This window comes from Mytilus galloprovincialis, chromosome 2 (assembly GCF_965363235.1).
Source record: "Mytilus galloprovincialis chromosome 2, xbMytGall1.hap1.1, whole genome shotgun sequence".
Classification (NCBI taxonomy): Eukaryota; Metazoa; Mollusca; class Bivalvia; order Mytilida; family Mytilidae; genus Mytilus; species Mytilus galloprovincialis.
Window position 1 is genome coordinate 65594152 of NC_134839.1, and position 15708 is coordinate 65609859.

The following is a 15708-nucleotide window of genomic DNA, read 5'->3' on the forward strand; positions in this document are numbered from 1 at the left end:
TTCGATTTATGATGTGATTTTTTTGTGTTTTTTACTTTTAAACTATACATATATGTATATATACTTTTTGTATATTAGAGTTAACCTGACAATTATTTTTAAATCTCAATTATTCAAATTAAAAAAAAAATTGTAAGGAGAGATAAGATTGTGCGTTAAACGGTCATTTAAAATAGCCTCGTTTGTGATGTCATGAGATAATCCATTATTTTCTTAGAAAACGGTATACATGTATGTATACTAAGTCCGGATAATGACAGTTGTTTTGTAGTCGTTCCATTGACTGATATAGTCGAAAGTTAGGTTTTGTGTGTAACTTTCTTACTAAAGTAAATACCAGACACTGCGACAAACAAATCTAACAAAAATATACCAGGCTCATGCTTGCAGCTATTTTGTGAGATATGTATATAAAAACCCTACTACAATACTTTTGTCCGCATTAGATGCATAAGGAAGCTGGGTAGATGATGTCTACTTGTAATTTGAAATATAGAGTATATAAAATCGTTAATAATTATGAAATTATTAAAATGCTGTCAAACTGTCTTGCTCCATTTAAATGATTTCATAATTATATAAGATTCTTCATACACTCTATTTAAAATTTTAATCGTGCAGCACCTGTTTTTGTATATATATAAAGTGAAAACAATTGTTTTTAAAGTAATGAACAGGTAATGATTTTTTTTAAATTTAGTAATAGTGTCTACGACTACTTTATCATATATCAAAAACGTTTGAATCTTATGCAAATTTTTGATTAATAGACATATATCTGAAATCTAGCTGCTAGCAAGTGCCTGCAAGCTTCAACTTGGTTGGAAATTTAAGTATCTGGCTTGAACCACCTGGTTGCAATTCATGACGAGAGACAAATTCTAATATTTGCGAAAGATTTGACTCTTGAAGTATGAATTCTGTGACAAAAATGACGTGTAATCGTTCTGACCCGTGAAGGTATTGGCAATATTACTCAGTTTACATTTACTGTAATTTTTTAAATATGATACTTCAAAAATTGGACAGACAGTGTCAAAACTTAAGATATCATTTGCATTACGATATAGACGTTTTTATGTTTCAATGTCTTAAATGACGTATTGTATTTAATTTCAGCCATCTGTGATCCTCCCTGTAATGGTGGTGAAACCTGCTATGGTCCTGATACATGTCGCTGTTCAAACAAAACAGTAGGAGGACAATGTTCTGGTAGTAAGATTTATTCGATGTATTTTTGTTTTCTTATGATTGAGTGTTATTTTTTTTTGTGAAACTACAGCGCGGATAGTTATTTTTTTCATATCGAGGAGCGTTTAAAGAGAGTTTTTAATAGTTTGATTCAGTCAGTTATGGTTTGATAGGTTACTGCCAAGAACTCAGGTTCTAGTAATAAAGAGAGCACGCCATACAATCTTCAACAATATGTCAATCTCTTAATCGCCACTTTTAAAATATAAGGAGATGTGGTCTGTTTTCATATAAGACAGGCAACTTACCACCAAGATTCAAATGAAGTGGATGTTAGCATTTATAGGCCACCGAACTGCCTTTAACAATGAGAAAAATAAATATGGTATCATGGTAGGCTATAAAAGGCCTCGACATGAAAAATATGGAGCAATTCCATTGAGAAAATTAACGGCCTACTTTAATATAACAAAATACATTGCGGCATGGATTTTACTCACTGTTAAATGCCATAGGGCGACTTGCAGTTGCAAATATCTACGTCATTGTGGTCTTCTGTGGGTAGTTGTCTCATTTGAAATCCTACTCCGTCTACTATTAAATTAATATGATATTTCTTAAAAGAAAAGTACCATTAGATATATTATTAACAAATCAACAAATGCCTATATTATTATTATAGAGTAAACATCTTTACTGTTAACGACTTATTGTCTAGAGCGATTTCATTTTCGCGAGTAGAAAACGAACGCAAATATGTGAAACCTAGATCTAAAAGCATATAAACATTAGAACATGGCATCAATATATTGCCACACCAAAGGGTAGAATATATTTAGTTCGAAAAAAGCATCCGCAAAAATCAGTTTTTTTTTTAACATTATTCAAATAGTTTAGTATAATAAAAAGTAAAAACACAAAAATACTGAACTCCAAGGAAAATTCAAAAAGGAAAGTCCAAAATTAAAAGGCAAAATCAAAAGTCCAAACACATCAAACGAATGGATAACAACTGTCATATTCCTGACTTGGTACAGGCATTTTCTAATGCAGAAAATGGTGGATTGAACCTGGTTTTATAGCTAGTAATGTATGCTTACTTTGGTCGTTACTTTTCGTTACAATAAGAATCACAGAATTGAATCAGGTCGAACATGAACAACACCATGAAACTATTCAACCAAACTATCCCACTGAATTATCAGTAATCTTTGAATTAACATCATATAAGCTATAAACAAAGATAATTATCAGCTTTAATTCATATACAAAAGTTCCTTCAGCCAAAAATTAGAATGTTTATAATTTGTCATTTTTTGTCATTAAAACACATTACACAATCATGTCCAAATGAACTATGACAAATCACTGTATTGGGGAGAAAGATAATAATAGGTTTGAAGAGGTCAGCAAATCTAGGGCCTAGGGTGTGCAAGAAGTACAAACGGAAACAGTCGAAAAGAAATATTGTGTTGTGACAATGTAATTTAGAAACTCTGATTTTTGTCACCTGTGCAATGATTAAAATTGTGTACGTCCAACCAAGATTTTTCACAAATTATGTTATCAATGCGAGAAATAAATAAATAAAAAGGTTTGCTAACTGTGTGATTCGTTACAGATAAGAAAAAAACTGTACAATAAATACACCACGTCATTTTCCACTCCTTCGCAGGGAAATTTTTTACTCTGCTAGATGAGATGTCGTTTTAATTTTTTACCAAGAGGTAATTAATCCACTTAGTTGACGTCTATGAGATTGAGAATGTACAACAAGTAGGTAACAGCTCGTCCCAAATAATCAATTAAACAAAGGAAAACATCATGAAATGGCAATAACACATATTGATTGATTGACTGATTTAATAATTGATAGTGTACGCTACCTTAAGCAGCAGTGCCTACTTCCTGCTGGTCAGCTTTAATTATTGGACGAAGCCGGAGTGCCTGTAGAGATCCACTGACTTTTCCAAGGAAAACTGACAATCCTAACGAATAGAGGGGCATATCATTTTATTTTATTATGACGACGATTCGAGGAACGGGCGTTAATCTAAGTCTTGCATATATATGAAATACAAATTTGTGTTTTAAAAAGAAGGTAATGATCAAATGCTTTAATTTTACAGATGCGTGTTTTCCACCTTGTCAGCATGGCGGGAAATGTTATGGACCAAATAAATGTCTTTGCACACCAGGTTATGCAGGTGATTTCTGTGATGTTAATCGTAAGTATGTTAGTCAGTTGTCAGTTTAATGATGCCATTGATTAGCATACTCTGTATTTTAAGAAATGTATGAGTTTATAAAGTGTGGGTTTAAGCTCAGTTGAAAGATATTTAGAATAAATGTATGGTTTTCATTATTCTAAATGTAACTGAAATTTACTATTTCACTTGTAAAAAGTAAAATCACAAAAATACTGAACTCAGAGGAAAATCAATTTGGAAAGTCCATAACCACATGGCAAAATCAAAAAACAAAACGCATCAAAAACGAATGGACAAGAACTGTCATATTCCTGACTTGGTACAGGCATTTTCAAATGTAGAAAATGGTGGATTAAACCTGGTTCTATAGCGCTAACCCTCTCACTTTAATAACAGTCTCATCAAATTCCGCTACATTTACATGATGCGTTAAATAAACAGTCACAATTAATAAAATAGTCAAAATATGGGTACATCAGTCATCATCGTATAACAATTTTAAAAGGAACAATTTAACAGGACACAAAAAACATCTACTATCTACGAACACATGGATTGATTTGAGTGTCTGACGTCAGAAAAATTATATACGTCACATAAATTTGTCGTTCAATGTGCATACAATAGTTATCAAAAGTACCAGGATTATAAACAATTTTAAAATTTACATAGGCAATGAACGCATACAGGGTTAAAAAATCAAAAGTATGTAAGAATAAATTACAGAAATAGACCGAGATTCAAACTAGTCCAAAAGTTATACATAGAATTTATTAGAATCCAAAACTTTTAAAAGGAACAATTTAACAGGACACAAAAACATCTATCTACGAACCCATGGATTGATTTGAGTGTCTGACGTCAGAAAAATTATATACGTCACATAAATTTGTCGTTCAATGTGCATACAATAGCTATCAAAAGTACCAGGATTATAAACAATTTTAAAATTTACATAGGCAATGTACGCATACAGGGTTAAAAAATCAACATTGTCTAACTGTCTCATTTAGTTGGCATTAAAATATAATTAAAATTCTTCAGTTTTTGCCATGCAAATATTCTATATACATGGGACTAATTTGTATCTGTTAACATTTGTGTTAAATCCTTATTGGGATATATGGAACCGAAAAATAAAAGTTGTTCGTATTACTTAAGGTATACTCTGTTCATTAATGTTTCGAAAGCTGGTACTTCATATAAAAATAATGTACTATTTTTAAGAAATAGTGAAATATAATTGAAACCCAATTCTTACTGTTGTTGAGATATGCCACAAATTATGACATTTGAATTGAGAAGAAGAATTCGAGGTCAAATAACACATTAGAATGATTTATGCAGCTATGAAGTTGTCATAGAATGTTCATATCACTACAGAAATTGTCATTTGAACATCACGCGATAATTTTCTTTTTTTTCAGCATCTGATATTATATTTGTGGTAGACGAATCAGGTAGTGTTGGCAGTGGTAATTTTCGTGTAACCATGGAGTATCTTGCCAATGGTGTGAATAGACTTCCTATCAGATACGACTTACTACGTGTTGGTATGGCTTTATTCCAGGGCACTGTTAAAACAAGATTTAAGCTCGATCAAAGCTTCAATAAGTCTGTCCTTACAAACAAAATATTGGCGACAGTTTTCGGAAGTGGTGGTTCAACAGACATTGATCGTGCTATTGGTTACGCTTGCAGCGATATGTTTGAACTTGAACGTGGAGATAGAAAACATGCCCAAAATATTTTAGTGTTGATAACTGATGGAAAGTCATCTAGTGCAAACAATCCAGGACTGCAAAAATGTAAAAACAAAAAAGTAACAATAATCGGGATAGGAATTGGGAGTAGTGTTGATGAAAAACAACTTAGATCTTTGGTCTCCAAACCGGAATATTACTTTGATACAACATATGATAACTTGGAGAAAACTTTACCCAAACTTATAAAAACTATAACAGGTATTTTATAGCCTTTATGTATATTTTCTGTACTTTTAAAACCCTATTTAAATGTAATTAGTTAAAAGATAGCAAATTATAATTACTGCACAAAAAACGATCACAGAAAATGTATGCGCTGGTACTCAGTTTGGCCATCTGCATAATGTGTCCTGCTTGATTGAAAGTTTTTTTTATGATTTCATTACGTGTGTGGCTTGTTGTCCTGTATTGAACGTTATCTGTATCACGGTGTCATTTTAAACAAATTGCCATCGTGGTTATTTTTTCTTCTTTTTTCTACGTCCTTCGACTATAAACCTTTACAAAAACTTCTTTTCCTCTTTAATAAGAGTCAATTGCAACAAAACATGCTATAACCATCCTTCGAGTATTCAGTTTGCAAATTATGCCCTACCAATCTGTTTGTTAAGCGACATGACCGTAATGGCTTAACATAGATCGTTGCATAAAACAAACAGAAAAAAAATATGATTGGATGTAGCCCCGTTAAAAATAGATCAACTGTATGCCACTCATGATGTGCATTTCGTCCCCGAGGGTATCACTAGCCCAGTAGTCAACACTTCGGTGTTGACATGAATATCAATAATGAGGTCATTTTATAAATTTCCTGTTTAGAAAACTTTGAATTTTTCGAAAAACTAAGGATTTTTTTTTTTATCTCAGGCATAGATTACCCTAGCCGTATTGGCACAATATTTTGGAATTTGGGATCCTCAATGCTAGATACAACTTTGTACTTTTTCGGCTTTATAAATATTTTGATATGGGCGTCACTGATGAGTCTTGTGTAGACGAAACGCGCGTCTGGCGTACTAAATTATAATCCTTGTACCTTTGATAACTGTTTACACCACTGGGTCGATGCCACTGCTGGCGGAAGTCTCGTTCCCGATGGTATCACCAGCCAAGTGGTCAACACTTCGGTGTTGACATTAATATCAATAATGAGGTCATTTCATAAGTTTCCTGTTTACAAAACTTTGAATTTTGTTTGGCTTTATAAATATTTTGATATGAGCGTCACTGATGAGTCTTATGTAAACGAAACGCGCGTCTGGCGTACTTAATTATAATCCCGGTACCTTTGATAACGGGTTAAACTCAAATTTACTAGCGAAACAAAAAAATGGAAAAACTGCACTTTACGTCTTTTTGACGACATATAGGAAATTCAAGGTAATTAATTGTTCTTGGCGTGCAAATGCTTAGCCGTGTAAATTATTAAGTGAAATGAAACTTTATGATAATCGACCTCTATCTATTATGTCACAGCACTAACAAACTAAAATAAAACAATATAAACAGTTAACACATGGCAAGAATAAAATCTCTTTGTTCTTACCGTGTTATAATCTAGATAATGCACAGCTAAGGTGTGCATTAACTACCTCAGATATACTGCACAGTTCAAATCTATTTTTACCTTAATGGCGGTTTCTGGATTTTGAAAGGGGCGTTATTCTATCAAATTAAAAAAAAATATCACCGAGTGTAGCGAGACTAAAGACAATATTGACGATTTTAAGCTAAAACACGATATTTTGTCCAATCCAAGGGTTAAACACCTGTTCGCACCTAACCCCGAATCCGCCATCTGCCTTGAAATTACGACATTGAACTTCGTTCAAACATCGTAGTTTCAAAATAGGAAAAAGAAAGGTTTCTCATTCCTTTTTTTTTTATCTAAGCTGGGAGATAAACTTTTTTATTATATTTTGTGTAAAACGTAAATCTAAATCAGTGTTTAAAGTTAGATAGTTAAAACAATTTTTGGTAGTTTCTGCCCCCCCCCCCCCCCCAAAAAAAAAGGAATCTAAGAATGTCCGAATTAAAGAAATCTGATTTGGATTAGTATCAGACTCGATGGAATTTCAACGACTTTTTGGATATCTATTCCTAAAAAGGGACTATTTGGATCAAATTTAATGAGGATCATATTTAAGTTAGTTTCAAAACGGGGATTAGCTGGAGATCAATCAGACTTCATTTAGATGGACGTGTCTTAAAATGTAATACAGTAGATAAAAAGAAATTTGGAGGGGGGAGTGCGGGAAGTAAATGTTTTTGAAAGAGAAACGTATTTTTGTTTATTTAACATTTTAAATTTAGGTAATATAACATCTTAAGCTTTCTCGGTTCATTTTTTCTCTAAGCATATCATTGAAGGAAAGAAATTCAAAAGCTATTAATCTAATTTAAACTCAATAACCTTTGCAGTTATTTTTTTTTTCATACACCGATTTGAAAGTACACAATTTTCAAAGTCTTAATCGTCACCAGTTAAATAAAAATTGGGAATAAATTAAACGGAAACGATAAAAATAAATATACAATTTAATCGCAATTTTAGAATGAGTCTAAATATCAAAATATATTAATCTAAAACTTACCAAAGTCGTATTTCACCCTTTCTTTACCCTGCAAGAACCTTTCCTATGATCCGTGGATTGCGGAATAACGTCCACTTTTCTAAAACGTTCACATAAATTGATTGCGTCATGTGTTAAAACAGTTATTGGCCAATCAAATCGGTATATGTTATTTAATCTGCACAGCACGAGATGACCAAATAACACGATCTCCTACGTCGTTCGGGTTATTGGGTCATCTCGTGCTGTGCAGATTAAATAACATATACCGACTTGCTTGGTCAATAACTATAACAAAATATCATCAGCATGAGAAGATCTGAAAATATGATCTACTAGAAAGTCTATATTGCCAAAATATTAGGGCACATCCTTTTGCGAGTTATTGTCTTTAAATGTCGACATATTTAGGTTCGTTTTTGGTCATGTATAAACAAAAAAAATATACAGATAAAGATGAATTTTCAATTGCAAAAGTATTTTCTTGCTGTGTATAACGTCGTTACACATAATATATCAGCTACCTTACGTTATATGTGTATTACTTGTAGTTAAGTTTGAACTATTTTTACATTACTGCAAGTACCCGCAGAACTACACTTTGCGTCTTTCTTCTTTTTGAGTGAATTGTGTAGATCTTATAAGTCCAGATTTTGCAACTGATTTTTACAGTTTGTTTTAATGATGTGATGTAACACCACTCCTCTTGGTAAGCAGAAGGTTTTGCGCACACAAATGTGTTTAACTTGCAGACATTCCGCATGTTCCGATCCCAAGTACTAGTAGTTAATATAAAAAAAAAGATGTGGTATGATTGCCAATGAGACAACTATCCACAAAAGACCAATATGACACAAACATTAACAACTATAGGTCACCGTACGACCTTCAACAATGAGCAAAGCCCATACCGCAGAGTCAGCTATAAAAGGCCCCGATAAGACAATGTAAAACAATTCAAACGAGAAAACTAACGGCCTTATTTAAGTAAAAAAAATAACGAAAAACAAATATGTAACACATAAACAAACGACAACCACTGAATTACAGGCTTCTGACTTGGGACAGGCACATACATAAATGATGAGGCAGGGTTAAACAAGTTAGCGGGATCCCAACCCTCCCCCTAACCTGGGACAGTGGTATAACAGTACAACATAAGAACGAACTATAAAAATCAGTTGAAAAAGTCTTAACTCATCAGATAGACAAAAAAAATACAAGTGGACGTGGCCGGGTACTTATACATCCCAACACAAAAAGACACAATGAACAGATCTGAGAGTACTCGCAGTTATCTGACAGCTAGTTCAAAGCCACTAACAACTCATAAAAAAATCATGCCTCTAAGACTAAACACTCAATCCGTACACATCCAACATACAATGGATTTAGTGTAAAGACGTCATAAACAGCCAGAGAAGAACATGACCTTGTGCAATGTCAAGTTACAGGTATCGACAGATTGTAGATCCATGAAAATGTATATGTATATAACATACTAGTGATATTTAGTTAGCTTTTAATCTACTGATGACAAAATCAATATCTATACCAATAAAAGCAATATTCAATGATCTTATTACAGCGTTGAATAGGTAACCTTTTAGAATAAGTTTATTTAAAGGAGCAACAAGTTTACATGGATCAAGACTGTTTTACATTTTCACGTCAGTGCTGTTACAGCTTGCATGCCACATGGGTATTTCTCATTAATTAAATAAGAGTGTTATCCGATTGAAATTCATAAATAGAGATTAAATTCTTTAGTACAAAAGGTTAAACAAAATGGCTCAGTTGGTACATTTGAATGTTTTACATCCGTTCCTATGTGTTGTAAAAGTTTATTGAAAGTACATATTTTAAGATTTTATACATGTATATGTGTTTTTACTCAAATTATAGCACTTCGAAATATATGTAAATTATGTAAATATGTAAGACAAATTTTCACAAAAGTGTAGATTGTAGCAGGTGTAAATACATTTGAACTTTTTTATGCATAGACATAAATTCTGACGACAGAAAAACACCGAAAGATAAAAGATTAATCTATCAAGAACATTAGTTTAGTTTTTTTAGGGAAGGATTGGCAATAATTTCATCGAAAAGAGAAAATTAAGTACACTGCAGTGTTTTGTTTATTGTTGTCTTTTTTTAAAACTATTAGTAATCCACACGAACTCTGTGTAGCAAAAATGTTCAGCTTGTAAAATATATACCTTGCATAGTTTCCAGTTATTACAATATTTTCGTGCATTTTAATAATTTGATGCTGTAATGCAAATGTGTCTGCTTTGGAAAAGAAAGAAGCTCAACTCTAAGTTCGGTGAAATCTTAATATTATAATTGTATTTCTTTAGATTTTTGTCCACCTGGCTGCAAAAATAATGGTACTTGCATATCTCGTGGACTATGTCAATGTCCAGGAGGATTTAAAGGATTACTTTGTGAAACTGAAGGTAAGTTAAAATAACAATGTTTGATAAACTATTTTTGTGTATGTTAAATTTTTTATACACATGCACATACCAAACAGTTGTATTGTGAATGTTTGTATTGGTTAAAAGCAGGTTTAATATAGTTATGCCCTGGTCAATGTCCTGCTCGAAAAAACACTTTTATATTATATTAAAAAAAGATTCAGATATTCAAAGCTGTAGCCTGACGACATCCAAAATCTACAATGTGTATCGCTATAACTTTAATTATTGTTAAAAAAAAAAAGTAGAGCATAGCTCGGATTAATTTTTCAACATGCTGATAAAAGCTAGCGACATCCTTGTTAAAATTCGCTGAACAATTATAATATAAACTAATACGAAAAACGTTGTTTACTTGGGCCGAACTTATAATGCCACTGAATAATATTGTAGACAAATGAAAAATGGCACGCAAAAAATCTGACTTTTTTAATATACTAGTAGTTCGAAGTCAATCGCACGAGTGACCCACGACTGTTGTACGACAGTGACACGACAATAACACGCGCATCGCTTTTTTTTTAACTAGCCATATTTGCGAAAAAGGTTTACAGAAATGTATATGAATATACCTTTTGGATATACAAATTCATTAAAAGTTTTGATTGCTTAAATCTGTTTTTCAAAATATTTCCAAACAAATTGATAAAAATGATAAAAATGACACCCTTTAAATGTAAAATTATCTGTTTTATGACCCAGGGGTAATTTTTTTATTCCGGTTTTGTTTTGCCACTCGGGCCTCAAATTGCTAAATAATTCTCTTGTTTATGTGAATATGGAATTTGTATTATATTTGTAGGATAGAACACAGTTGTTACTTTTAGTAGATATTTTTATATGTACAACTTGTCTTTTTGTATGCCGCAGTCACGGTGTTACTGCTTACTTGTTGGTTTTCGACAGGACAAAAACATCCTTGCAACAATGTTCATCAGGGATCTATGCATGTTAGTGACTGCTAAGAATAGATTTATACACTTCTAAACAATGTAAATGTTAATGTTTGCTGAAACGTTATATTTATGGCCTACGATATTCTCAATCTTCGTGAAATATTTATAAAACTTGATATTTGAGTTTATTATTTTAAATCTTTGAAGATAAACGAGATTTGGAGAAAATTCTACATGTTCCCTTTTTTGTCCAACATGCACAATAGGATGTATTTCTATATATAGACATTGCATTTTTACAATAGGAATTTTTTTATTGCTAAAATTATGCCACTTTTACCATGCAGTTTTGTGAAATAATCTATTCTAGACTGGAAAGTGTTAATGCACTATTAGTTCTATAATTTCATCAACAGTAAAACATATAGGGCTTTGCGGCATATTTTCAACATTTATATACTTCAAACTTCAAAGATTTCAAACTTACCCTTCATCTGTTCTACTCCTCTGTTCACTCTGGATCTCTTCAACACTTAATTTGGCCGCTATCCGTGATTATTCATACTTGTAACATTATTAGGTTGTGTCTTAAAATATGCAGCATTGATATCATATCTGGGACCTAGTATGTAAACAAAATCAAACATCTATGAATATTAAGTTTCTCCCATAACAAAATATGGTTTGTGAAACATCTGTGTTAACAATGTGCCACCTTGATTCAAATTGTACCGCGAGATACATATTAAATATATAGGACTTCATAATTTAATATTTTCTATCTTATTGAAATAAATTTTAAATCATTTTTTTTCATGCCTTAGTGACATGTAATCCAGAATGCATGAACAATGGAACATGTACCGATACGAATAAATGCACATGTACCAGCGGTTATGAAGGAAATAGTTGTACGATTCGTAAGTATATTATACATGTTTGTTCGAAAAATACACAATTAGTTCTAATTGCACATTTTTATTTCTTGCCTTTAATTATTGGTAAAACTTGTAGACGGAAAACAATTCAATAAAGCTGAAACGGATTTTGAAATATGTATTATTACTTTTTTCTCTCTCTGATACATGTTTCTTTTTTGTCTTAACACAAGTACCGATTGCATATAGCTGACAAAATGTGTATAATGCTCAGATCTTATTTGTGTATGAAATATAGAAACTCGTGATTGATAAACAATGATAAAAGATATAACTACATCTACATATTAAAATCAATATCGTGTGTGTGTGTGTGTGTTTATCGCTATTTTGTGCATTTTTCCCTTCATCTTTTTTGTGATAATTTTGCATATCATGCTACTCGCTTGAGATTGAAAATTATCGCTAGAAACTAAGGAGGCACTCTGCGTTGCTAATGAAATTGACATGAAATTGACAAACGTCGTCATAGGTAAAATAACGATAAACAGATTATCATCGGTCATCTCAACTCGATTGCTTTTCTACTTTCGCCGTCCCGGCTCAAGCGAGAATATCAATCTCGTTGAGATGACCAAGGTAATCTATGATTATCTTATTTTTTACTGTCATTTTAAATTAATTAATTGTAACCTATAATACTAGATGAATTATAAATAAATTCGTTTGTATCCGAAGCCGTTGAAATTTTCACAGGTTTGTTGATATCTAATAACATTGTGCAACTTATTTAATCTATTTATCTAAATGACTTTTTTTGTTATTTTCCCATAACATTCTATGAAAGGACTTCCTTTTTAGGATGCAGACACGTATAGTAATATGTATTAATTTCAAGAGCCTTTCAATAAAATAAAATAAAAGGACTTCAATATATTTAAGACGTAGCGCATCTTTTCCTGTTTTCATTTTGACATTTTCTGCAATATTTTGTCTATCTGTAGCTATCTGTAATCAGAAGTGTAGGAACAATGGAACTTGTACAGAACCTGACACATGTGTATGCGAAAATGGATTTAGTGGAGGCTTGTGTGAAGTGGATTGTAAGTGTTAACAGCACTCAAAATGTTCAACTTTAAAATTGAAGACGATATAGTGTTTCATTTAAATTATATTACGAGATCTAAAAATGTCATTGCATATAAAGGCAAAAAATAACATGCTAAAATTAAATGAAAACATCACGTGAATGTATTGCCTCCTATGTGCTGTATATAAACCATTTGATTATTATTTTTTGCAAAGAGGTTTAATTACAGCAGTCATGTCATTCTTGTTTTTTTTTTTGTTGGGTTTTTTTGGGTTGGTTTTTTTTGTTAAAAAATGTTGTCAGTATGATACCAACGGCCAGCCAATACAGATGTCACGTTATAAAATAAGAGAACGATATGTTATCCCATACGTGTTGAGATAATTGCCACATGTGGAGCAGGATTTGCTTACCCTTCTGAACACCTGAGATCAATCCTATTTAAGTGGGGTTCGTGTTGCTTAATATTTATTTTTATGTTGTGTTTAGTGTACTATCATTTGTCTGTTTTCATCTTTTTCGTTTTTAGCAATGGCGTTGTCAATTTTTTGTTTATATATATGAGTTTGAATGTCCCTCTGGTAACTTTCGCCTCTCTTTTATAAAGAATTTAATCCAAATGTACGTGTTCTATCATGTTGTAAACTTTTGATTGATTCACCAAGAGATCGAAAAATCTTTATATGGAAACAGATAATGTATGTACTGTCTGCTAGCTAGGAGCATATATTATTCTCGAAAATGACGAGTTAAAACTTAGGAAGTGTCACATCGAAATGTAAACGAACTTGCCTATTATGTGTTCTGAGAACGTATCAAATTTTGCAGTCACCCACACGATTGAGATTAGAGATGTCACAATAAAATACTCTTGATAGCCTGTCATAATCATGCATTACGTCGATAGCATGTTTTGTATTATTTACTTTTTCTACATTTATTTACAAGCTGTATTCTTTGGTTTAAAAGAAGCATTCGCAAAACCATTGATAACCTTGAGTGTCTTCATGATAGAAGCTTTACAGAATTTTGAGCTAATGACAAGGGTCTAAAATCTTTTTTCATGAAGCACATGCATACCTTAAACGATAGAGCTGTGAATCAAATAACCCTTTTCAACTATTAAACTGATTAACTGTGTTTGCCAAGATCAATTTCTCACAGGGTACTACTCAAACATCGGGTTAGTTACATATTTTAAGATTGTTTTTTTATAATTTTTTTGTTTTTAATGCTCATGTTATTTTTCAAAACAAAAGTCTGTCGGGTGTAACTAACTTATGTCAGGACAGTTCACACCTGTAAATGGAAGGTCATGAACATTAAACCATTGTTAATGTGAATCCCTGATAATTTTGAGACAGATACACATGAGACTATTATACTTATAAAATTTGTTATTTAAACAAGAAAACAATCTGACAGTGCTCATAAACATTTGACTAAAAATCACAACTACTTTGTCTATATTATTTACTTAAAGTTTTACAAGAAAAAATTATTGAAATGAAACAATAAGGGAAATCCTCTTCTCCAACCAATTGACCTCATCTATCTGCTCATTTGAAAAGAACGTAACTATAGGTTATAAGAAACACTACGATGAGCTGGTGTTATGTAATCTTAATTTTCACCTTACAGGAAAACATACATGACTTGTCTATGGACACTAATGTGAAGCATTCATTCTAGTGGTACTCATAATTATGACTATGTATTTTGCCTCTCTTTCACATGTAAATATGTGTCTGAGTGTTTCCAAATAAAGTATATCATTATTGGTATTGTAGTATATCTGAGTAACTTGTGACTTAATGAATGTCTAACACTCGACTATAATAACGTTTATATATTTCTTTTCTTTCTTTACAATAATTTTAGTGTCGCAAACGGCTCCTGTGTATACTGAAACTCATGTGAATGTAATACAAGGACTTCCCAAGAACATTGTCATTGCAATAGTTACAAGTAAGTTTACCATGTAAATCTCAGATAGTGTCAAATATCAATTTACATGCGCTTACACATCTTCGATAGCCTAGGGTTACGATTCACTTCCCTCCTCTCTACCCTTGGTAGACTGAAATATAATTTCGGAGACACAAGGTAATGATTTTTATTGGTTGCTGTCGAAACTCGCTGCATACAAACAAAAAGCGCATTTAACATGACCATTTTTAAGTGTAGAAAGTGTATGTAAACAATTGCCACGTGGTAATTGTGCAAAAGTCTTTACATCCCTAAACATACGGCTATATTTAGTGACAATTTGAATGTGTTTAATCAACTCATAGAAGTTCCTGTGTGTGTTTCTTGCACAAATGAATGAATGTCAATGTATATTTTCGTTTCCTGCTTTCCCAAGTGTGTAGAATCTAGACGCTACGGTCACCGCGTTTTCACCTCCAAATTGAAGAGTTCAATTGCTACCAGATGGCTCAACATTGTTATCAAATTGTGTTCACAGTGTCAATTAGAGAAAACAACTCAGTGGCAACAGAGTGCAAATTGATTGTAAAAAATAAATATGAAACGAACAACAAAATGGACATATAAAAACAAATCACAACAATGGCGACGCTTTATACAAGCTCTAAAATTTGTGAAACATGTTTATATCT

The 15708-nt window shown here is 32.1% G+C and overlaps 1 protein-coding gene across 1 annotated transcript in view; it reads left to right on the forward strand.

Moving 5' to 3' along the window:
- LOC143064140 (uncharacterized) overlaps positions 1-15708 on the forward strand; it is an 82393-nt gene that overhangs the window by 52026 nt on the left and 14659 nt on the right. The window contains exons 4-10 of the mRNA XM_076236761.1: positions 1120-1212; positions 3321-3419; positions 4829-5365; positions 10104-10202; positions 11944-12039; positions 13002-13100; positions 14969-15055. Of these exons, the coding sequence (XP_076092876.1) occupies positions 1120-1212; positions 3321-3419; positions 4829-5365; positions 10104-10202; positions 11944-12039; positions 13002-13100; positions 14969-15055 (1110 nt within the window). The remainder of the gene's footprint in view (positions 1-1119; positions 1213-3320; positions 3420-4828; positions 5366-10103; positions 10203-11943; positions 12040-13001; positions 13101-14968; positions 15056-15708) is intronic.